Raw genomic sequence first — 26,069 nt, forward strand, 5'->3', positions numbered from 1 at the left:
CGAGATCCCCCACTTGTCGTGTGACCTCAAAGGGTCCTTGCCACTTGGCGAGTAATTTAGAGCTCGATGTGGGAAGTAATACGAGAATACCTTATCTCCCGGTGCAAATTCCTGCAGCCGAGTTCCCCTGTCATACAGTCGGCTCTGTCGTTCTTGAGCTTGGAGCAAATTCTCCTGTGTTAGTTGCCCCAGTGTGGAGTTTTGCTCTAAGATCAAGAATGTATTGAATTTCATTCTTACTGTTTGAAGGTCCCTCTTCCCAAGCTTCGCCTATAACTTCAAGCACGCCACGCGGGCGCCGCCCATACAGCAGCTCGAATGGGGAAAACCCAGTGGAGGCTTGCAGGGACCTCTCGTACTGCGAATAACAGGGGATTGAGCCATTTGTCCCAGTTTCTAGCATCCTCGTGCTTGAACTTACGAATCATGTTTTTAAGGGTTTTATTAAATCGCTCCACCAGGCCATCTGTTTGTGGATGGTAAACGCTGATGCAGATTGATTTAATGCCCAATAATTTGTAAAGCTTGCGTAGTGTCCGTGACATAAAAGTTGTGCCCTGATCGGTGAGGATTTCTTTCGGAATCCCCACCCGGGAGATTGTTTTGAAGAGTGCCTCCGCAACACTGCATGCTGAGATGTTGCGCAGAGGCACTGCTTCTAGATATCGCATTGCATAGTCCACTAGGACCAATACAAAGCGATGTCCCGCATGCTGACCACTCTAATGGCCCGACGAGGTCCATTCCAATTCTCTCGAAGGGGACCTCGATCAGTGGAAGAGGGCACAAAGGCCAGTGGATTCACCAGCTGGCATTCACGACATGCCACACACCATCTTTCTCTCTCTCCAGACTGACGCTTGACCATGCCCCCGCTGCCACACTGTTATATTTAACCCTATTTGTTCATGCAATGATCAAGCTAATGATGGCCCTGTTGCTGTCACATCTCGTTTTATCTCTCCCTCTACCGCTAGTAGTTTTTCAGCTGCTTTAAATGTTTCTCCACTGAATACACTGCTGGAGTCTCCATTTTCTGGTATGGGGCCTGAGGAGTTGGTCTCCCAGTTCAACTCGTCATGTTCTGGCATCTTAAACGTGGATCCATTAAAAATTAGGAAGGAAAAAGTCAAGGCTCAGCCCTGGTTGAACTGTAATACCCGTGCTCTTAGGCAGGAGTGCAGGAAGGCTGAGTGAAAGTGGCTCAAAGATAAATTACAGGTTTCCTATTAGATTTTGAGAGACTGTTTGAATAAATTTCAAAAAGCAGTTAAATTAGCCAGATCAAGCTATTTTTCTAATATCATTTCAAAGAACTGTCATAATTCTAAAGTTCTTTTTTCTACCATCACATCATTTCTTCATCCAGTTGCCCTTACCTCCATCTCCCCTTCGGTGGACACATGTGAGCAGTTTTTAAAAAATTTTACTGTTAAAATTGCTGGTATGCGCTCACGGATCTTACCTGTTAGTAATGATCCTGTTACCTATTCTGTTCCGCAAAATCTGTTGACCTGTTTTGTACCTGTGTCCCTGTCTCAACTCAAACACATAATTGCACATATGAAGCCTACTGTTTCTTCGTGTGATGTTATTCCATCCGCTTTGTTTAAGGAGGTGGTGGACTCAATTGGTCCAAGCGTGTTATCGATTGTCAACAGTAACCTGACCACTGGTATTGTTCCCAGCTGCTTCAAGCATGCTGTTGTTCAGCCTCTTCTTAAGAAAGCAAATCTTGATTTGTCTGATATGAACAGCTTTCAACATATATCAAAATTATCCTTTATGTCAAAAATATTAGAGAAGACGGTGCTTGCACAATTAAATGATTTTTTAGCTAGTAATAATTTGCTCGATAAATTTCAGTCAGGTTTCAGAGCCGGTCATAGTACAGAGCCGGCTCTGTTGAGAGTTTTAAATGATATTTTATTAGGTGTGGATTCTGAAAGTCCTGTTGCTCTTCTGCTGCTGGATCTTAGTGCCGCTTTAAATACAGTCGATCATGACATTCTTATCGATCTCCTAAGAGACCAGGTTGGTATTCAGGGGTTAGCCTTGGACTGGGTCTCTTCATATCTCAAGGGTAGAACAATTTCAGTCTGTTTAGAGAAATGTTCTTCATCAGTTGTTCCTTTAACGTATGGGGTTCCTCAGGGCTCCATCTTGGGACCTGTTTTATTCTCCCTTTACATGCTTCCATTAGGAAAGATCTTTGATAAGCATGGCATACACTACCATCTGTATGCTGATAACTCTCAACTTTACTTTCCTATTAAACATGGGAAGCAACCCTCTTTTGAGTCTCTGTATAAATGCATGGCCAATGTGAAGTGTTGGTTGGCAAACAACTTTCTCTAATTAAAAGAGGATAAGTCAGAGTTTATTATTTTTGTTCAAAGGGGATGTGGGGTGAATTTAGATGGCAACTTGTCATTGCTTCCAGGGAAAAAACTTTCCTATGTGAAAAAACTGGGTGTTATCTTTGACACTGAGCTCAAGTTTGATAGGCAAATAAATGCTGTTGTTAAAAATAGCTTTTTCCATCTTAGATCTATAGCAAAGTTGAAGCCCATCCTCTCTTTTGATGATTTGGAGAAGGTTGTGCATGCCTTTGTGTCTTCTCATCTGGACTATTGTAATGCTTTGTATCTGGGTGTGAGTCAGGCCTCTCTCTCTCGCCTGCAGCTGATCCAGAATTCAGCTGCTAGGCTGGAACCAGGAAAAGAGACCATATTACCCCAGTATTGATTTCCCTACATTGGTTACCGATCCAATACAGAATTCAGTACAAAGTATTGCTATATGTATTTAAGGCTCTCCATTGTCTAGCACCAGAGTACATCTCTGATTTAATAAGTTTGCATCAACCTTCAAGGTCTCTCCGCTCTGGTGATCAGCTGTGACTGTCGGTTCCTCGATCTCACCTTAAAACTCAAGGTCAGAATCAGAATCAGAATCAGAATGAGCTTTAATGCCAAGTATGCTTACATGTACAAGGAAATTGCCTTGGTGACAGGAGCTTCCAGTGTACAACAATACAAAAACAATACAAAAACAGCAGCAAGACATAGATAATAATAAAGCATAAAAAATAATTATACACATACGTACAGACACACACATACATACATACACACATACACATGTGTAGTGCAAATCTAATACGATCTGTTATGTACAGTGTAAATACAAATCTGTTATGTACAGTGCAATTTTTTATTTTTTTTTCAGAGGAATGAAATGGCAGAAGAGGTTGGATGTGTTGGATAAATATAAGAAAGACTAAACTGTGTATTGCACATAGTTATTGCTCAGTGGGGCAATTTAACTGTTCATGAGATGGATAGCCTGAGGAAAAAACTGTTCCTGTGTCTGACGGTTCTGGTGCTCAGAGCTCTGAAGCGTCGGCCAGAAGGCAACAGTTCAAAAAGGTAGTGGGCAGGGTGAGTGGGGTCCAGAGTGATTTTTCCAGCATTTTTCCTCACTCTGGAAGTGTATAGTTCTTGAAGGGGGAGGGGGGGGGAGAGGGGGGCCATAATCCTTTCAGCAGTCCGAACTGTCCTTTGTAGTCTTCTGATGTCTGATTTCATAGCTGAACCAAACCAGACAGTTATTGAAGTGCAGAGGACAGACTCAATGACTGCTGAGTAGAACTGTATCAACAGCGCCTGTGGCAGGTTGAATTTCCTCAGCTGGCGAAGGAAGTACAACCTCTGCTAGGCCTTTTTCACAATGGAGTCAATGTAGGTCTCCCACTTCAGGTCCTGTGAGATGGTAGTGCCCAGGAACCTGAATGACTCCACTGCTGTCACAGTGCTGTTTAGAATGGTGAGGAGGGTCAGTGTTGGGGTGTTCCTCCTAAAGTCCACAATCATCTCCACCGTTTTGAGCGTGTTCAGCTCCAGGTTGTTTTGACTGCACCAGACAGCCAGCTGTTTAACCTGCCTTCTGAATGCAGACTCATCGTCATCTCGGATGAGGCCGATGACAGTGGTGTCATCTGCAAACTTCAGGAGCTTGACAGAGGGGTTCTTGGCGATGCAGTCATTGGTGTAGAGGGAGAAGAGTAGTGGGGAGAGCACACATCCCTGGGGGGCATCAGTGCTGATTGTACAGGTGCTGGAAGTGAGTTTCCCCTGTCTCACAAGCTGCTGCCTGTCCATCAGAAAGCTGGTAATACACTGACAGATAGACATGGGAACAGAGAGTTGGTGTAATTTTTTCTGGAGTATAGCTGGGATGATGGTGCTGAAAGCCGAACTGAAGTCCACAAAAAGGATCCTTGCATATGTCCCTGGTCTGTCCAGATGTTGCAGGATATGATGCAATCCCATGTTGACTGCAAATTGAAGGGGATCTAGAAAGGGTCCAGTGATGTTCTTCAGGTGGGCCAACACCAGTCTCTAAAAATGTTTTCATGACCACAGACGTCAGGGCGACAGGTCTGTAGTCATTTAGTCCTGTGATTTTTGGTTTCTTTGGGATGGGGATGATAGTGGAATGTTTGAAGCAGCATGGGACTTCACACTGCTCCAGTGATCTATTGAAGATCTGTGTGAAGATGGGGGCCAGCTGGTTAGCACAGGATCTAAGACATGCAGGTGAAACGCCATCTGGGCCCTGTGCTTTCCTTATCCTTTGTTGTCAAAAGACGTGGCTCACATCATCTTCACAGATCTTAAGTGCAGGTTGAGTAGCAGGAGGGGGGAAGAGGGGGGTTGCAGGAGGTATTGGTGTTTGTGTGAAGTGAAGGGCAGAGTGGGTGTGGGGTGTGAGATTGGGCCTTTCAAATCTACAGTAGAACACATTTACATTTATGCATTTGGCAGACTCTTTTATCCAAAGCGAATTACAGTGCACTTATTACAGGGACAATCCCCCTAGAGCAACCTGGAGTTAAGTGCCTTGCTCAAGGACACAATGGTGATGGCTATGGGGATTTATCCAGCAACCTTATGATTACCAGTTATGTGCTTTAGCCCACTACACCACTACCACTCCACATTCAGAACACATTCAGGTCGTCAGCCAGTTGTTGGTCCACCACAGGGTTGGAGGCAGGAGTCCTGTAATTCGTAAGTTGTTTCATGCCACTCCACACTGATGCAGGGTCGTTAGCTGAAAACTTGTTTTTCAGCTTCTCAGTGTGTTCCTGGCCTGATTGTACAAGACTTTATCCCCAACTCTGTAAGCATCCTCTTTGGCCTGACGAAGCTGCCTGAGTTCCGCTGTAAACCATGGTTTGTCATTGTTAAATGTTAAATAAGTCTTAGTAGGAATGCACATATCCCCACAAAATCTTGTATATGATGTAACAGTATCTGTGAGCTCGTCCAGATTGGTGTCTGCAGCCTCAAAAACACTCCAATCAGTGCAGTCAAAGCAGGCTTGTAGTTCCAGCTCTGCTTCGTTGGTCCATCTCTTTACAGTCCTTAATACAGGCTTGGCAGATTTTAATTTCTGTCTGTAGGTTGGAAGAAGATGAACCAGACAGTGATCAGATAGTCCCAAAGCTGCTCTAGGAACAGAGCGATATGCATCCTTTATTGTTGTGTAGCAATGATCCAGTATATTTCTGTCTCTGGTTGGGCATGTAATGTGCTGTTTGTATTTGGGCAGTTTGCGTGTGAGGTTTGCTTTGTTAAAATCACCAAGAATAATAATAACTGAGTCCGGGTATTGTTGTTCTGTGTCTGTGATTTGATCAGCCAGCTGTTGCAGCACTGTGTTCAAACACACGTTTGGCGCGATATACACACTCACCAAAATAAATGAGGAAAACTCCCGCGGCGAGTAGAAAGGCTTACAGTTAATAAAGAGCGTTTCCAAATTAGGACAGCACATCTTCTTTAACGTTGTTACATCTGTACACCAACTTTCATTGATGTAAAAGCATGTTCCACCGCCTCTCGTTTTCCCCGTTAACTACGCAATTGGATCCTCTCTGAACAGCTGAAAGCCCGGCAGATGTAACGCGCTGTCCGGAATGGCTTCACTCAGCCAGGTTTCTGTGAAGCACAAGGCAGCAGAGGTTGAAAAGTCCTTGTATGTGCGGGTGAGGAGATGCAGTCCGTTTTGTTAGGGAGAGAGCAGAGATTCGCTAGATGAATGCTTGGCAGCGTTGTTCGAAAGCCCCGCCGACGGAGTTTGACCAGTGCGCCTGCTCGTCTCCCTCGCCTGCATCTCATAGCGCGTTTAAACAACACAGCCGCACCTCTGACTAAAATGTCAAACAAAACGTCCGAGTATTAAAAATCCAGGAAAAGATTGACTGGTGTATGCTGTGGAATGTTCAGCAGTTCATCTCTGGTAAAACTGACTGAAAAAAGATTACTAAACACAGGACAAACAAACAAAAATAACAAAATAAGAGACGGCCATCCGTGGCGCCATCATGATGTATATATGGTGACAGAGCTTTTGCGGTGGCAGCCCCTAGACTTTGGAACGAGCTTCCGTTGGCCATGAAATCATCTCTGTCTCTAGTGTCTTTCCAGGGGGCCTTAAAAACTTATTTATTTTCCTTAGCTTTTAATTAATTATAATTATAAATTGTACTATGTCAGTTTTTCTTATCTTGTCTTTGTAGGTTTTAAATGCTTGTTGTATTCTTAAGCTGTATGTATGTGATTTTATTTTTTGTAACTCCATGTACAGCACTTTGGTACCCAGTGTGGTTTTTGAAAGTGCTCTATAAATGAAATTGAGTTGAGTTGAGTTGAGTCATAGTAAGGTGAGAATAAGAAATGTTTCATCATATTATAAAAAAATAAATAAAAAATAAAATAAAATAAAAAAATAAACTATCTGCCTATTAATCAGTTTCTGCCTTTTCCACCACCTTGGTTATTGGTATTGGTAAAATCCTCTATCGGTTGCCCTCTAAATGTGACTTGACAAAACACAGTTGCTTAGGCAACCACGTATTTTTGTAGTGCTTCTATGACACTTATTACTTATGCGTCAACTCCCGTAGTCTTCAGGACTCATATCTAGGTCCTTTGAATCATCAGTTGAGCTACTGCACGATTTGGTCACATTCAAACAAGCTTGAAAATGTAGTTTATTATATAATGGTATGTTAAAATGTGTCATCTAACCAAGTCATGCACTATAGTACAAGTGTTTAGATGTCATAAGATAGCATTGAGTGAGTAGGGTGACCATATTCTGGTTTTCCAAAAAGAGGACACCTTTTTTTTTCCCACCTGGGGGGATTGGGGTGGGGTGGAATAATAGAGTTCAAAACAGTGTTACTATGAATGCAAACTTTAATACAGTGAAAAAGACACTCTATTAGCATAACATAAATATATATAAATAAATACAAATTTCCAACATTCTTTTGAATGTCCATAAAATATTTCATGCAATGAGTGTACCTTCATTTACTATTACTATTATTTTGAATGCCCATGGAAAATAAAGCAATGTGATAACAATTTTACCAAGTCGCAAAAAGTAGTCCGTTAATTTACCTGATGAACTTTCACCTTTTGCTGACCCTTTATGCTTCGCAGAGCTAATGTGTGCTTCTAAATCACATGCACCTTTATTAGCAGCTGACACATAAGTGCCAGCTTTACGTCATACATTCTGCTTCCCACGGATCTCGACATGGACGAAAGCATGGGAATTTTTTGTGTAAATCTTCTGTAAATTTGCACTTTCGTTTGGGCATTGTTTCCACTCAGCTGTCATTTGCTGCTACTGTCAAGCAACTGTTTGATGCCGAACACAACAGCCCTTCGCACATTCGTGGAGAGATTGACAGGCAGGAATTTGGCCAATAGTTGCTGCAGGACTCTTATAATCGACCAATTGGTGTGCGAGAAGGCGGGACTTACAAAGAAGTCAATGAAGTGTTAGACCAGATGCACATCATAATGCAACTAAAGCCAAATCCCGGACATTTTCCCAAATTTAGAAATCCCGGCCAGACGCTTTTTTAAAGTCCGAGAAAGAGGACATGTCCGGGAAAAAGTGGACGTATGGTCACCCTGTGAGTGAGGAACAGTGTGAAAATTTTATGATTTGTGTGAAAGGGAATAAAAGTCACTAATGTGGTGCCTCTAATGTTTATTTCACCAGGAAAGTGCAGCGATATGAACAACAAGTAGCGTTGGGTAAATTACATAGAAATAGTAATCCACTACAAATTATTTATCTAAATTGTAATCAGATTACTTATATTTTTGTTGAAAAACTAATCACATTACTAATTACTTTACTTTTAAGTTACTTTCTAAAAAACATTTCGCTTAAAAACTTCAAAATGATGTCTATATTTCTTTCTTGTTCATTGTTACACACAAGTCATACACTCAACTCCTCATATTTCTCCTTCACAATGACTCGTCATGGGGCCATAATTCATGTATTTTACATAAATAATATATTAGAAATAAGCATAATGTACTTAAAAGTAATTAAATTAATTGAAGGTAAGCAACTGTAATCTGATTACAAGAATTTAAAATGTTATTAATTAAACAACTTTTTTATTTATCAAAAAAGTAATTATATTACAGTAACTAGTTACATTGTAATTGGATTACACCCAACACTGAAAATGAGGCATGTAAAAAACATTAAAAAAACTTTAAGTATAGTAACATAATTCTATAAGACCAGGTTGCAAAATGTCATACAAAACTAAACAAATAGCCACCCCATGCTTCTTAGACAACATTCGCAGATTGTACAAAAAAAGGCAACTTTTCAAAGAATTGCCTGTCAATTGCATAGTTTAAGACCAGAAAAGTTGCTGAAGTACAGAACAGAGTGTGACACCTTTCTCTGGTGAAAGGCTGGATGGACAGGTTTGGCTGACGATTGAGAGGCTTTCACTCTTACTCTCCTCCTCTCCTTCGCTCCACTGGGCCCAGCTTTATGTGCTCTCCTAATGAAAGATCAAGGGCATTAGCTGCCTTTGGTTCAGAAACAGGGTACCTGCAGTTATTGGGATGGTTACAGAACATTAATTTTACTGCAGGCTCATTTGAAGAGTGTGTGTACTGTATATGTGCTTGGTGAGCAAAAGTGATAGAGAGACTAAGAGTGTGACAGAAAGAGAGAGAGAGCAGCCCAGATTTAAATGCAGCAGCTAAGGTGGAAAATTCATTGAAAGCATGGAGTGCATGAGGGAGGAATGGGAATCATTCAGGTTGGGATTTCCACCTGCTTGGTCAGCAAAGACTCCATGGAAAATGTCAGATTCATTTCTTTTCTCTCATCACTTTTTCTCATGCAAGTTTGCTTTCCTCTGAGAAATATTAGGAAACAGCTTAGTAAATGTTCTCCAGTGTTACAATGGACATTTAAAGGTATTAAATTTTTTCGGTTAAAATACTTTCACCTATCCCAACATAATATGCAGAAGGGGTCATGACATTGTGCTGAGTGACTCCAGCCAGGTCTCCTAAGCAACCAAATTGGCCTGGTTGCTAGACAGGGTAGAGTCACATGGGCTAACCTCCTCGTGGTCGCTATAATGTGGTTCTTGCTCTTGGTGGGGTGTGTGGTGAGTTGTTTGTGGATGCCGCAGAGAATAGTGTTAAGCCTCCACACGTGCTATGTCTCCGCGGTAACGTGTTCAACAAGCCACGTGATAAGATGCGCGGAGGCAACTGAGATTCGTCCTCCGCCACCCAGATTGAGGCGAGTCACTAAGCCACCACGAGGACTTAAGAGTTCCAAATTGGGTAGAAAAAGGTGAGGGGAAAAAAAGGGGGTCATGACATGCCTTTTTAAAATTATTTTAATATGTTCCTTGAGGTTATTTGAAATATTAGTAAAGTTTTTTACATCACATTCATTTTGACCCTCTGTCATAAACGCTCAGTTTAGGTGCTGCTTCTTCTTTAAGACTTGACAGTGAACACCCACTGTTATGATTGGTTCTCTGCTCTTGATTGACCTGCTTTCTTCTTGCCATCTCACTGCTCACCACTACTGGGTGGGCTATGGAAGTGATAAGGTAAATTAGGCTTTGATGTGTTGTTGTGGAAGCAATCAGATGCAAATGTCTACCACAGTGTGACATCACAATGTTCTTTTTGCAGTGAGGAGGAAGTTTTGAGTTCTGAAATTTACAGTATGTTTTTATAGTACATATGTATATAGTACTCTTATATGTCAAAAGATCAAGGAAATTTTGATTATTCATGTCATGACCCCTTTAAATAAATGATTCCTCTAAAAAGTGCAAACACTGTGGTGCTATCAAAACATTGCTCAGTTTGTTTAAGCATTCTGACCAGCCTAACATAACAACTAATGGTGAGTGTTTGTCCAACGAATAGCAGAAGGGAGGAGAGTTCAGGAAATCTCTTTGACAAACATTCATTATTTTTGCAGTTTCATTTGACCCTATAGTGACAGAAAAATTACAACTTCAGTTTTAATACTTTAATCCCATAATTTTTTCCCCTGCAGAATGCATATGAGATATAATTTGATGATTATGCTTTCTAACACTACTTGTTTTGCCAAATAAAATAAATGATAATGTTAATTTACATTTTAGAAATCAGTTTTGACCCTTATATTTAAAACATAATGCAAACATCCTTTTAAAGGAATGTTCCAGGTTCAATTAAAGTAACGTTCAATCGACAGCATTTGTGACCTAATGCTGATTACAACAAAATAAACTCGTTTATGACTCATCCCTCGTTTATGTAGAAAATCAAAAATGCAAAAATGACAGTTACAATAACACACTTACAATGGAAGTGAATGGTGCCAGCCATAAACATTACAATACACATTGTTTCAAAAAGTATAGCCACAAGTCATTATGATTGTTAGCATGATTTTAATGTGTTAAAATTACTTACTAAACTCATCTGTGTAAAGTTATATCCAATATTACAATTTTGTTGTCATGACGACATAATGCCGTAAATCTGGTAAACGGCAATAAATCCCTGATATAAACACTAAAATCACGCTAACACACAATATTTACTTCTGGTTATAATTTTGAAACAGTGTGTATTGCACTGTTTATGGACTGGCCCCACTCACTTCCATTTTAAGTGCCTTACTGTAACCACGATTTTTGCTGCTGCTTCTTCTTTTTTTTTTTTTTTAATGAGGGATGAAGTTTTTGTGTGTGTGTGTGTGTGTGTGTGTGTGTGTGTGTGTGTGTGGTAAGAATCAACATTATGCCACAAATGTTGTCGAATGAGCTTAACTAATCCTTAACTGGCACCGTCCCATATTTGGGAGGCTTTTTTGCGTTTTTTAATGTTTATTGGACAATATTACCTTCAAATCCAACTTTAATATTGCCAACTTAAAATATGGCCACTATTTTGCGATCTGAATTAATTCATTACAGGAATGCATTCAAATACATAAAGAGTGGATTTTAAAACATGTGACGTGACCGGTATTACCTATCTTTTATATCTTAGATCCGATCGGATGATGGCAGGAAATTCAAGCATACAATCCATGGTAAGTGTCCACGACTGAAAATAGACTCGGCCATTTTATCCAAAACAGCGAAAATGTAGGGAAAAAATGAATGATCATCCTTTGCTTGTGTTATCACATAATATATAATACCTATTATCAATAAAATATTGATTAAAAAGCTTATTTTATCAATCAGCATTAAGGTCTCTGCTATTCTGGTGAAACTTCCACGTTGTTTGAGCCCAAACACGAGTCACAGCAAATCAAGCAGATACAGGTCAGGAGCTTCAGTTAATGTTCACATCGACCATCAGAATGGGGGAAAAATGTGATCTCAGTGATTTGGAGCATGGCATCATTGTTGGTTTGAGTATTTCTGTAACTGCTGATCTCTTGGGATTTTCACACACAACAGTCTCTAGAATTTACTCCGAATGGTGTCTAAAACAAAAAACATCCAGTGAGCGTCAGTTCTGCAGATGGAAATGCCTTGTTGATGAGAGAGGTCAACAGAGAATGACCGGACTGGTTCGAACTGACAAAGTCTACGGTAACTCAGATAACCACTCTGTACAATTGTGGTGAGAAGGATATCATCTCAGAATGCTATTCTGACATGCGGGTTGGCACTGTTTTGGCGGCACGAGGGGGACCTACACAATATTAGTCAGGTGGTTTTAATGTTGTGGCTGATCAGTGTATATGCCATTTTATAATTTATTTACTTTAAATTTGGGACAAAACTTGGTTTGACATATGGCTTTAATTTTCTATCATTTTTAGGTGCCACATATGTTTTTAACATATTTTTTTTTATAATGGATATAAAAGTTTAGTGCAGTGCATTTTTACTGCAATAAAGTAAATCTTCTATAACTTTTTTTAATTAACATAACTGATTTCACATGCACAATAATCTCCCAAATGTCTTCTTTATAATATACATATATATATATATATATATATATATATTACACATAAAGAAAACTAAATGTGAAATCAATGACATCAGGTGATCAAACACAACTGAGGAATTGCTGAAAAGACCACTTTATTTAAAGCTACACTATGTAACTTTTGGTCGTCTAGTAGTTAAAAAATAAAACTGCGTGTGTGTGTGTGTGTGATTACACAACTATACATAAGCCATATCAATAAAATATTTTACCTGTTGAGTAAGAAAAAAGCCATCTCTGGGTCGCTTTTAAATCCTTTCAGATCACGGAGTTGTCGCCACCTCTGAAAAGCCAAGCCGATGTTGATTCAGGTTTTATTACGGACTCTGTCACTTTCCCTTTTTGCTTGTAGACTCTGCTCTGTTCAGGGTTTCTTTGTTTTTACAAAGTGATTCCCTGGAGGTTTGCCGTTTTGAATGATCCATGGTCAATTTTTCTCATTCGTTGTGACAACAAACTTTCAGCTTCAGATACTCCCACACACGCGCTACAGTAGCCGGAGCTTATTTTCTCTGTGTACAGATATGACGTCAACATGCACAGGCGAATGATGTATGTATGCAATTTCCTGCAAAATCCGTCCCAACAGCTCTAAAATATTTATATTATAATATAATTGTTATAGGTTTATCAAAGTGTATTTGGGTAAAGACATGGTTTGGAAGATGGATTTTTGTTGCACTCTCTCATTAATAACATTTTATTTCTTAACAAAAAAAAAAAAAAAAAAAAAAAGTTACATAGTGTAGCTTTAAAAAAGATTGAGCAAAAAAATACCCATGTAGCCAATACATTTGAGAGTTTTTACCCAATCACATCAATGGAGGATAAAACAGCATGTCTAACAACTCAAACCCTGGTTTGAGTGCAAATAGACTACAAAGACCTGAAACAAATGCCCACACTGATGAAGTCCTGGCACGTTTCATCCAGCAGTCGCATCAAAGATTCCAATTTCTCCTCAAATCCCCAGACTGTGCCCTCATGCAAATCAGGCAGATTAAGGCAAGATGTATGGACTTGCAAATGTATTCAAACATTCCTCCCTTAATGCCGCAGATTTGCTGTAATGCTCCCATATCTGTCTCTGACTTACAAGGACCGACAAATTGAGGGCTGTGTGGCAGATTTTAATGGTTATTATCTCTCAGCGTATTCCATCAAAGGAAGTGTTCATTTGCGTTGCCAATGAGCACTTCCGTTTCCTGCTACCTTGGAAATGAGAATAAATATTGAAGCAGTTGCAAGTGGGAAGTCTTAAGTTCTAGTTGTGGGGTCCTCTACAACACCCACACTAAACAAACCTCTTGAGTTACAACCTTTTGGGTGAGGAAAGGGCAGCCGTTTACAGACATAAAAGCACAATAAGTCCCAGTGCGAAAAACAGGCAGTATTTCATGTTAGGTGCCGATACAAAAAACAAAAAAACATGTGGATGTGCTGAAATGAAAAGCTACCTTGCTTTGTTTCCTTGGCAACAAACACATGCAATATGTCTTTTGGAAGTGTGTTTTGGGGCTGTGCGCTGACTCTCAAGGGAGATTTAGGAGGAACGTTATGACAGATTTACTGAGTAAATGAAACAGCCTTGTGATTGCCAGTGTGATGTTTGCTGAGATTGTATTAAAAGGTTACTGCCATGCCAAAGTCTACAAAACATGCACGTGCAGCCAAAACAGAATAATGACATTTGTTTTGTGATTAGTTTTGTTTTGAATTTTCTTTAGGTTAATTTTGGCGTAAATTGAAGTGCATTACTGTATCTCTGTAACATAATAACCCTTGCAAAATAGATGAACTCTGCGTGTCTGTGTCTGGCAACAAGCTTCTCGCACATTTTTATACTCTCTTTTCTGTGGTTGCATAGCAACACAGGCGAGCATGGGTGTGGTGACAGGGTTCATGGAGGCAGTTGTGTGATTTCTAGATGCTTGCTCTTTGATTAAGAATAGGCCACAGTCTCCGCCAGGGCTTTCAAATGGCATCCATAAATTATACAATATGTGCGAACAAAGTTCCCATTGATAGGGAGAGCAGAACTTAAACTCTTTCAACACTCAAACTGAGAATTGATGTTTGTTGAATCCATGAAGATATCGCATAAATCATGAATTAACTTGAACTGATGTGAAATCAATCCAAGTAAACAAGTGGAGGCACCTGTAATTAAACCCACTAACCTAGAGTCAGTGTTGGGTGTAATTTGATTTCAAAGTAAATAGTTACTGTTATCTAATTACTTTTAGGCACAAAATGTAGTGTAACGCATTATATTTAAAAGTTGTGTAATCAGATTACAGTTACTGACTTTCAATGAAAGCAATTACTTTTAAGTACATTACTTCGGTTACAAATATTTCTAAAAATATATTATTTATGTATGATACAAATAACATGTGAATATGTTCATAAATATGTCTGTTTGCATTTCTATGACAGCTGAATTCTACATGGAGAGGGTCCCCTCATGGGGGCTGCCATGTTGAGATCACATGACCAGTCAAATACTACTTGCTTAATCTCAGTAACCAGCCTGTTATTGGACACTTTCACTTTTGTATTAAATTAATCATGGCAGACTGTGAATAGTGAATTTCTACAATGGCATCTGTGAGTGAAAACTGTTGATTTTGAATGATTCTGTATCCACACCATTAGGTGTCACTGCAAGTCCTAGATGACACAAGCAAAAAGTTACTGAGTGCACCTTTAACTTGTCATTCAAGTTATTGGTGTTCTGGGTGGCTCTTGTTGGATAAGTGCACAGTGCTGGGTTAAGTTTTTGGGCAGTTGGGTTACTGACAGGGGAGCAACTATCAGGACAGTTTTCATAATCTTCAGTCATGTGACAGTACTGTTGAGCAGTGTTTACATGCACACCATTACGCTGATAACTACCTAAACCTTATTTTTTCCTTCCGGTTCTGGCATTCTGCAGCCTCCTTTCCAAATTGTTACCAGTTAGAATGTAAAAATGGTTATTAATGTTCTTTGTAAAATGACCCTGTTGTACCCCACTCTTTGCTAAGGGTGGGTAAGATACCAGTTGCAGGGTTGCCAGATCTCGTAAGAGAAATAAGTGACCTGGTCTAGAAAAACAAGTGCAAAATAAGCAACTTGCCTAACCAAAATAAGCTGAAATATATCTGATTTTTCCCAGGGATTGATCAGAATGAAAATAACAAGCATAGTATACTTCAGCCCATATATAAAATAATGTCTTTTCAATAAATGTATCCTTAATATTAATTATATCTCATACAAAATATTTCAAATATACAACTGGCCTAAAAAATAAATAAGGAATTTCTCTCTCTCCTGCACGCACACACACTACGTGTGTGCATTTGAACTAAACATCATCTTATGTGGCTGAATTAATTTGATTGTTTTAAACGTGATGCACAGACCATGTTCTTCAGGAACTTAAGGAACAAAATCTTGAATCAACTTTATACTAATTTAATAACCAGCATTGGGGTAAAAAAGAAGGGAACACACTCATTGCTCTTAAGCCATCAGAAACCAAACATCATCACAAAGTAAGGCCTAAATAAAAAAATAAACTTTATGAATAATCTAATTTTAATAATCTAATCTGTGTTAATGCATCTTACAGTATCTAACAAAAATTCAGTAAAAGTTATTATTTTAGTTTTAGTATAAAGTAGAAATTCACTTTTTACCTCTAACATTTTTTCTTGTATTTATTTTTTTAAAATTATCGGAACAAAATAATAACATTGTTGGGCTATTCATGTACTCAGATAGGAGACAAAGGCAGGCCTACATACAGTCATAAAGTCTGACTGTGGCCTGTAGGAACAATCAAACCCTGATAACTCAAACGTCTCCAAAATCAAACAAAGGGAGTCCAAAACAGACTACAGATCCCATCAAGCCTTGCTCACTTTACACCTATGTGTGAAATTCTGAAGGATCGAACTCTCAACTCCTATTGGATGAAACGCACGACAGAACCATGACGTCATTGAGAGTATAAAACCTCGGGACAGTGCCCTTTGACTCCTGAGGAAGGTCACTCCTCTCGAGTTTGGCTTGACCAATGAGAAAGGTGCAATTTTCCAGCAGGAAAAGTTCCTTTGTTTGGAAGCTTACTCATTTGCATGATTGGAGTAAGCTGGCACTTTGTGCCCCTTTATGCTCTGATTAATATAACAAGCATACAATGCACGCTATAAGGCGGTGCTATACACCAATGTTTAGGGCATTACACAAGGATTAATTTGATAGGAAGCATGATACCAATAATTTTACATTATCTAGTGGTTCTGTCATAAAGCATGCACAAAATGGTATACAGTACAAAAGACACTATACGAGACCGTAATAATCATACACACAATGTCCTTAGGATATGCATGTTCATTTATAGAACAGTTTGTCTACAAATTAATGAAGAAAAGTCTGTTTTATGGGATTTATGTGTCTTTCCTATGGGGGAATGGAGTGAGTTACTTCTTCCCACATTCCTTTGCTTTGCATGTGGCTACCTTCCCCACCTGGAATGTCTCTGAGGTCCACTAGTTGCTGGACTAGTGTCAGCAAAGGAGGAGTAAAAGTTCATGATTAGTGGGAGAGCCGACATCTCGGAGTCTGCTTGGGCAAATCACTGAGATTAAATTTTTTCCCCCATTCTGATGGTTGATGTGAACATGAACTGAAGCTCCTAACCCGTATCTGCTTGATTTTATTCATTGCACTGCTGCTACACAATTGACTGATTAGATAACTGCATGAATAATTAGGTGTACAGGTGTAAGTAATAAAGTGGTCGGTAAGTGCATGTTGGTGAATTAGTGATTTTCAGTAACAAAAACGTAATTAAATTTAAGCCTGTAATTCTATATCAATGATCCCCATACCATTCTGGTTTTGTCTACTTTTCCACTTTCACTTCCTTTAGGAAATATTGAAATATTCCTGTTAAACAGGAAATATATTGCTTGAAAAGCCATTTGATATTTTATGATTATTTTAAGCAGTAAAAATCAATGCATAGCATTTAGAGCTGCTCAGCTATGGTCAAATCAACAACAAAACATTCACTCAAACATAATGCTAGTCCAGTATCATCTTTGAAACATTTTTTTAAATTTTCTTTTTTTATTGCAACTGGAAGACAATACGTCACAGAAACTTTATGGTAGGGTTTGGAGAAAAATAAAATGAAACAAAAACAAATAGAATTTGTCGTAATTATGGACAAAGTGATATTTACATTAATCATTAAAATTGTTGTCTTTGGCAATATGATTACAAGTCAAGGAAATACAGAGTGCAGTTATGCCTCTATATTGACATATTAGCTGGGTGCACATGCCATCAGACCGAATAATTCATTTCAAACCAAATGGACTCCATTACTTTCATCTTAACATACTCAAACACTTAACATAACGGCAGTTCATAAGAACCTTTTACTAAAATTATCAATGAAAAAAACACAATGAGAAAAAAAAAAGAAACACTTCGCCTCCTATTAACGCTTATTAGACTGGCTCTTGTTGATGCATTTTAACATATTTTAAGTTCCTTTAACAGAGTTTTGCCTCTGAAATAACTCTAAAAGGAAAAGTTACATGGTGAGTGTTGTCTGTTGAAGAAAGGCAGTGTATATAAAGTATTCATAGCTTTCTCTGCTACTGGTTTTCCTCCATTTCAACTATTTTGAAGTGAAACTTGATATGGCATATGTTAATTTGATAAAAGACCAAACAGAAAACAAGGACACAAATCTGTATGAAAGTTAAAATCGGGGGTATTCTGATATGGGGAAGAAATTTCTAGCTTGGTTAGGTAAAAAGGCATGCCAATTGGATACATTACATTAACACTCATGAGTTTGACATTCAACACGCTACAAAACATTGGGTCGAACCATTATTATCAGATAAGAGGGGAAGGCAGTATGACTTTATGAAATAAAAGACATCCAGATGAGCAAATTACAGCAATGCAATGTGATATTAACAAATATGAAGATATCATACATGGGTATTTGACAGAAATGCTACAACTTATTGACATGTTTATGATTTGACATACATATCAAGTGTGCGGCCTCCATTTTGCAGTGTATAGAGATTCATTACAGGCTTTGGCACTGAATCATCCTTATGTTAAATCAATGAAAGTGCAATTTGGCGAGGTCGTGAAAATATATACACTAGCGTTTGCACTGAGCTCTGGTATCACTTTCTTTTTTGCCTATAAGTGCTTAAATATATGTATGCTTGGGTGTAAATATCTTTCCGTTTGTCCGCCTGTAACAAGATCAACTAAATCAATACTGACAACTCTCCAAAACAGCGCTACAATGTAATACAGAGAAAAACGAACAAAACTATGTTTCATTTTGTACTGCAGATCCAAAGTCTTGCGGAATAAATGGAAGACCCTGAATAATTCACAGACACGCAAACCCGAATTACACATTAAATAAAAGCAGGCACAAAGCAGGAAGAAGCTGGGAGGACTGACACTCACTACGAATTTCTCCTTAACGACACGGACACTGACATCGCTGAAATTCGGAACTCTGGAGCAGTATTCGTTAGATGGCGGCTGTAGTCTATGAGACGGCCCTAGCCCTGCATGTAGCGTGAAGTCGTCATATTGCAGAGAGAGTTTCCCAACAGTCACTGTTTGTCCCTGAAGAAGGTAATTCTTAAAATGCCTGCTTCAACAGAAATATGATGAGGACAACAAATGAAATGAGACGAAAACAACGAAAGAGACTAGGCCTATTGGCATAGAAATTAGAGGCGGTGCCGTAGTTCTCTATGATCTATATTTATATGAAAATAATTCATGCTCCATGCTAAATACATTATTTACCTTACATGAACTTTGATTAAAAACAAAACAAAACAAAAAAAACGGTCTTCTTTTTCTTTACAGAACCCATGCAACATGATTTGGAAAATCCTGCTGGCTACATTGCTTAAATTAAGAAAGGAAAAAATGGTCTAGTGTAACTTTTATACAGTGTTATCCTGACTGAATGAAATTGCTTATTACATCACGAGGGTTTGAAACAAAACAAAAAAAAAATTTAAACAAACAAACACAAAACAACTCCACAGTCATTATTTTTCACTATTAAAATACAATTGGCAGGTATTGTAGCATTAGCTCCAAGTTTTCATTTTCATTGCGCCAAAGAAGAAAAATCACCATCCCTTATCACTTTAGATGGACAATATCACTCATTTTGATTGCTCAGGAAAAAACTTGGGCAGTTTTAAAAAACATATTGTTAATGTGTCACTTTTGCCCTACCTGATCTCATGAAAATTACGAGACTGGGGCAACATTTTTACAAAGTTATATTATGTGGCAACCTATATGTATCGCGTCAGTTCCGAGGTGAAATGTTCACTGTGTGGCACTAAAACAGAGTTAATTTTTCCCCCAAACAGATGATGGTTTTATCAAGTTTTAAGTCAACAAACCCTATGTCCCTAACCTACACCTTGAACCTAAACCTAACCAATAGTGTCATAAAAGTAAATGTGAGATAAAAAAAAACAGTTGCTGAAGCAACCACATCATTTTGCGGTGCTTCTATGACACTTTTGGCTCATGTGGCGACTTGCATGCTCTTCTGGACTCATTCCCCGGAACTTTGCATCACTAGTGCAATGCTCTATTGCACCCACTCGAATAAGCTTGTAAATGCAGTTGGTTATGCAATGCAAACGTTAAAATGTATCGTCTTACAAGTCATAATGTGCTATAGTAAAAGTGTTTTGACGTTAAGATCGCACTGTGTGAGGAACAGGGCAAAAATGAAGTGTTTATGAACTGATAATCTGTCGAAAGTGAATAAAAGTGGTTGTTGTCGCGCCTCTAGTGTTCATTTCACCAGGAAACTGCTGAGATACATATAACGAGTCGTGTAAAAATTATTTTGCAAAAATGTAGGTATAGTAACGTCATTCCATAAGATCAGGTTGCCTTTGCCTCCAAAAAGCACTTTAACAAAGGCTTATGGCTTATCTCATAAAATTATGATTCATACAAGCCCAAAGACAAGTACAGGACATGAGCGTTTACTGCATGGCCCAGTGCTGTTGGACTGGATTAAAGGGCAGAGCATCAAGAGGAAGTGACATCACAGGAACTGCTCAAGCCCACAGGATTGTCTTTGGCACGGCCCTGTGCTTCTAACCAAGGGGAAAACATTTTATTCACATCAGAGATAACTGTCAGAGATAACTGTCAATCGTAATTATCTGTCTCTGGCGTGCTGCACCACAAATTGAGAACACTGCACAATGTTTATCATTTACGTTTAGAGGCAGACAAATTTCCTATCACGTTTTTAACTGACACTCAGGGCAAATTATGTGTGTAGCTCTATCACTTTATCTATCAGCCAAGTGAATTCCTTTGCTTAATATTTAAAAAAAGGGAAAGCTATGGCTTCAATCTCCGTAGATTAAAAAAACACAATAAAATTAAAAAGTGAACTTAAACAAGAAACCCTCCTTAAAATGTTACCTATAAAGATAGGAAAACAAAGTGATTGTTGATATTGCCACAAATCAGTAGAATTCACCTGATGTCCTGGAAAAAAATAGTAAATTCTATTCAAAGTGATGTTTTTTTTTTTCCTCTTTATAATACAGTCTGTTCATTATTTTTGCTCTTTCTGCCCCTTAGCCGTCCGGTTGGTGATATTGTTCAAACAAGCCCTGACTCCCGCCAAATGGAGCAGGGACCCGGCCGCCTCCTTCATTTCCTCATCATCGCTTTCCGGAGGCTTCTCCGTGCGCCTCTTTTTTAGAGGAAGTGTGTCACTTGCCACTCTCAGTTTGGCTTTTGTCAAATGTTGCCTTTTCTTGTGCTGGGCCAGTGCGAGGGCATCCACAGACCACTCCTTGGGCTCCTTCTTGATTTTGCTCTTGTCGTCATCCTCCGCGTCACTGCCGACCTCGATGGCGTGGAAGCTCACCTCGCTTCCGTCGCAGAGGGTCTCTTCTCCGACATCAGAGCTGGAAGATTTGGCAAAACTGTAGTTGTGGTCATCCTTGGGGTCACTGCAAACCAATGGCGAGTTAAGGATTGGCTCGCCGTCACTGTTAATTCCATAGCCAGCAAGTACTGACCTATTAAAACAAAGAGAGATACATTATACTACAGCTGCACACATCAATAACATTAAAAAAATCCATCTCTTTTGGTGTTTCACCAAAAAAAAAAAAAAAAGAAGAAGAAGAAAAAAAAAAGAAAGTCAAATGGGTTTGAAATGACACAAGAATGAGTAAATGATGACAGAATTTTCATTTATGGGTGAACTATTCCTTTAAATACAAGTAAGAGGTGTTGAGGTCAAACTTTATATTACAGTGCTCATGCTACTATGAATTTATAATTGCTGAGTACTAATGAATTTCATGTGATTACAGTGTAAGTATTTTGTGAGGCTGCTTGTAATTACATATTGTAATAGTTATTTCTATAATAATTAATTATAATAACATGTAATATGTGTGACATGGACATGTGTTACAGCTGCATTTGCACAGACGGCAAAAACTTCTTGTACATACACATCAATAAAATCATTCTATTCAAATAAAAAATGAATCTATGCGATGAAATCAATCAAGAACACATTCAGGTCTTATTTCACCCCAAAATTTTCTGGACAATGAAGAACCATCAATTTTAATTACTATAACAGCCTGTCTACACCAGATGCGAGTAGTGTGGCGCAATGCGACAAAAGCAAATCGCTTTCATTATAATCAATGATGCTGTCTACACTGGATACATGTCATGTGGCGGCTTGTTGCACAGACAGTAAATGGATACCCTGTTCTACTTTCTATTTTGTTTGTGCTACTTCTGCCAACAAGACAAATAAACAGCTTTGAATGTTCGCTTGGATGCATCCAGTGTAGACAGGGCACTGCGACGCAACATTGATCGCTTCCAGTGTAGACATAGTGTACTGCAAAAATAAATAAATAAATAAATAATAATAAAGAAATATATATATATATATATATATATATACACACACACACACACAGGCAGCCAAAAGTTTGGAATAATGTACAGATTTTGCTGTTTCGGAAGGAAATTGGTACTTTAATTCACCAAAGTGGCATTCAACTCATCACAAAGTATAGTCAGGACATTACTGATGTGAAAAAAAGCATCATCACTATTTGAAAAAAGTCATTTTTGATCAAATCTAAACAGGCCCCATTTCTAGCAGCCACCACTCCAACACCTTATCCTTGAGTAATCATGCTAAATTGCTAATTTGACACTAGAAAATCACTTGCCATTATATCAAACACTGCTGAAAGCTATTTGGTTCATTAAATGAACATTGTCTTTGTGTTTGTTTCTGAGTTGCAATAGACTGGCATGTCTTGAGGTCAATATTAGGACAAAAATGGCAAAAAAGAAACAGCCTTCTCTAGAAACTCATCAGTCAATCATTGTTTTAAGGAATGAAGGCTATACAATGCTTGAAATTGCCAAAAAACTGAAGATTTCATACAAAGATGTACACTGTCTTCGAAGACAAAGGACAACTGGCTCTAACCAGGACAGAAAGAGATGTGGAAGGCCAGATGTACAACTAAACAAGAGGATAAGTACATCAGAGTCTCAAGTTTAAGAAATAGACGCCTCACATGTCCTCAGCTGACAGCTTCATTGAATTCTACCCGCTTAACACCAGTTTCATGTACAACAGTAAAGAGAAGACTCAGGGGTGCAGGCCTTATGGGGAGAATTGCAAAGAAAAAGCCACTTTTGAAACAGAAAAACAAAAAGAAAAGATTAGAGTGGACAAAGAAACACAGACATTGGACAACAGATAATTGGAAAAGAGTGTTATGGATCTTAACCCCATAGAGCTTCTGTGGGATCAGCTAGACTGTAAGGTAAGTGAGAAGTGCCCGATAAGACAGCCACATCTATGGCAAGTGCTACAGGAAGCGTGGGGTGAAATGTCACCTGAGTATCTGGACAAATTGACAGCTAGAATGCCAAGGATCTGCAAAGCTGTCATTGCTGCACATGGAGGATTTTTTGATGAGAACTCTTTGAAGTAGCTTAAGTAGTTTTACAAATTTAAAAAAAAAAAATTCAAAGTAATTGTTCATGTTATTGATGTCCTGACTATACATTGTGATCAGTTGAATGCCACTTAGGTGAAGAAAAGTACCAATTTCCTTCCATAAGAACAAAATCTGTACATTATTATACAAACTTTTGGCCACCAGTGTGTGTGTGTGTAGCTTCTGCTGCTAGAATTCTTACACATACCAAGTGCTCAGCTCATATTACTCCATTCCTGTTTGAACTTCACTGGTTACCAGTTTTGTTTCGCATCAAATATAAACTAATTCTGCTTACATTTAAATCACTTCATGGTCTGGCACCTCACTATCTTAGTGAATTGCTTCTCCCCTACAACCCGATCCGCTCGCTTAGGTCTTCTGGGTCCAGAGTCCTTTCTGTCCCTAGATCTCGCATCTCTACTATGGGTGGCAGGTCATTCAGCGTAGTAGCACCCAATATATGGAATTCACTCCCCCTGACTCTTCGCAGCATCTCTTCTATCTCTGAGTTTAAATCTCAACTTAAAACTTTTTTGTTTTCTCAGTGTTATTTATCTTAATGCATTATGTATTCACTCTCAATGACTGTGCTATCTGAACTGTGTTTTTGTGACTGTTCTTTGTTTTTGTATTATTGTGTTACTATTGTAAAGTGTCCTTGAGCTCTGGAAAGGCGCTATATAAATTAAACGTATTATTATTATTATATATTATTTACATTTAAAACATTTATACAGTTGTTGAACTTCCATTTTGTTTCTGAATTAATAATAACAATAATAAAAATAAAACATTGTATTACATGCAGTAATAAGAATGAGATCCACTATTGAGAATATAGTGGAAATGCTTCAAATGCTCCATTGCCATTCAAATAATTTCATAATGAAAACAATCTTAAAAATAGTCCTAAAAATAGGCTTAAATTTCTTTATGCAAAATATAATCCATTTTTTTCATTTTCGTTTTTACAGTTAGAATTATGTTCATGGTTAAATATATCACATCACATCTCATTGATGTTATTTCTTGAACTTAGAGACAGTAGTAGTGTTTTTGTAAGTACTGCTGTATTCAAGCATCCCATGTATAAAAAAATGAAATATTTATCTCTGAAATGCACTTGAGATTTGGGAGCAGCTCTTCAGCTGGTCCAGCAACATCATTAAAAAGCATATTAATTGGCGTATTACAAAATGTTCCACTTTTCAGTGAAGTAATATCATGCAAAATCACAAATAAAGAGAGTTTAGCTCTATTTATGCCTCTTACCCAAGAAACAGTAATTAAACGTCTTATCAGTTATGCATGTTCAGGGTTCCCACTCTTTTTAAGGCACAATTTTCCAGGACAATTCTAAGACATTTTACATGTTCAGATGTGATATTTAAGAAAAAACACACGAGAGGTCATGATGTATATACTGTGGTTAATAGATGGTTATTTTTCTGAATTCTATATTCGATAGTTTAATTAAATGTTATTATCAAAATGTGTCTAAACAAATGAATTAAATAACACTTTAAAAATTAAAGCAGTTATGTTTTAATCTGATTAAACATAACAAAATTGCATTATTCTTTTATCAAATGAAGTGCTTTTATACAAAATCCTCAAAGCACAATCTGAAACAACACTGGAGATATTTAGGTCAAATGAAATGCTGCATAACAGAACATAACATATGTAACATATTGCTTTAATATACAGTATCATTGTTATTTTATCACGGTAAACATTACATTAATATACAGCAGTAATATATTATTTTGCAGTTTCTGTGTGTTTCTCACCTCTGGATAAGCAGTTCACTTCATGGACCAGGGTGATTATTTAGCCCCCCCCCCATGTTGATTGGACAAACAGATAGACCCAAACCCAGATCATGCCATTGGTTGAGTCAACGTTTTTGAATAGAGCTAAATGGGTCACTCAAAACAAAAAGCAAAAGAAAGTGCCAAAGACAGAAGAAATTTACCAATGAATGGCATACTTATAGTTTGCATCACAAAATTCCTGGTTTTCCAGGACATATGGGAAGCCTGTTGTTTTGTGCTACTGGTCACAGTTAATACAGCGGATGCATAGTGACACAGAACATCCTGTCGCGCTTGCAAATTTGCAGCAGAAAGACTAAAACTCCCTATGTGGTTAGAAAAATAATCATAACAGCTTTTCTGCTTCCTGCTCATATGTGCATTTATGACTCATAAATTATAGCCACAGCACAGCACACTAAAAAAAACTGCTTCAATAATTAATGCCTAAATGCAGTGTCACTCATTTTGAAGTAGGCAAAGCTATTTACTCTTTGGACCACATTGCGGCTGTCACTGTACATTACGGGTGTCATACAAGAACTAAGAAGTTGTGTAGGCTTCTTTACGCCAAAAAATTGCTTTTGCCCTGAATGGTCTGGTCATAATAACGGTATCTGTGGTATTTATTAAAGTTAAGGGCCTTATTTTTATGGAAAAAAACAAGTTTTGCTTTCGGTGCAGAGAGCAGGAGACTTCAGAAACCTTTGAAGAACATGTCTCGGTCATATGTCATCACAAGTTCAAAAGAAAGA

The 26,069-nt window shown here is 38.3% G+C and overlaps 1 protein-coding gene across 4 annotated transcripts in view; it reads right to left on the minus strand.

The window, feature by feature from the left end:
- Window positions 1-17,471: 17,471 nt before the first annotated feature.
- Window positions 17,472-26,069, minus strand: part of LOC127454688 (forkhead box protein N3-like) — a 122,261-nt gene continuing 113,663 nt past the window's right edge. For all 4 annotated transcript variants that reach the window (XM_051722058.1, XM_051722061.1, XM_051722060.1 and 1 more), the window contains exon 6: window positions 17,472-21,520. In XM_051722058.1, coding sequence (XP_051578018.1) covers window positions 21,049-21,520 — 472 coding nt within the window. In that variant the 3' untranslated portion in view covers window positions 17,472-21,048. The remainder of the gene's footprint in view (window positions 21,521-26,069) is intronic.

The sequence above is a fragment of the Myxocyprinus asiaticus genome, chromosome 17 (genome assembly GCF_019703515.2).
Source record: "Myxocyprinus asiaticus isolate MX2 ecotype Aquarium Trade chromosome 17, UBuf_Myxa_2, whole genome shotgun sequence".
Taxonomy (NCBI): domain Eukaryota; kingdom Metazoa; phylum Chordata; class Actinopteri; order Cypriniformes; family Catostomidae; genus Myxocyprinus; species Myxocyprinus asiaticus.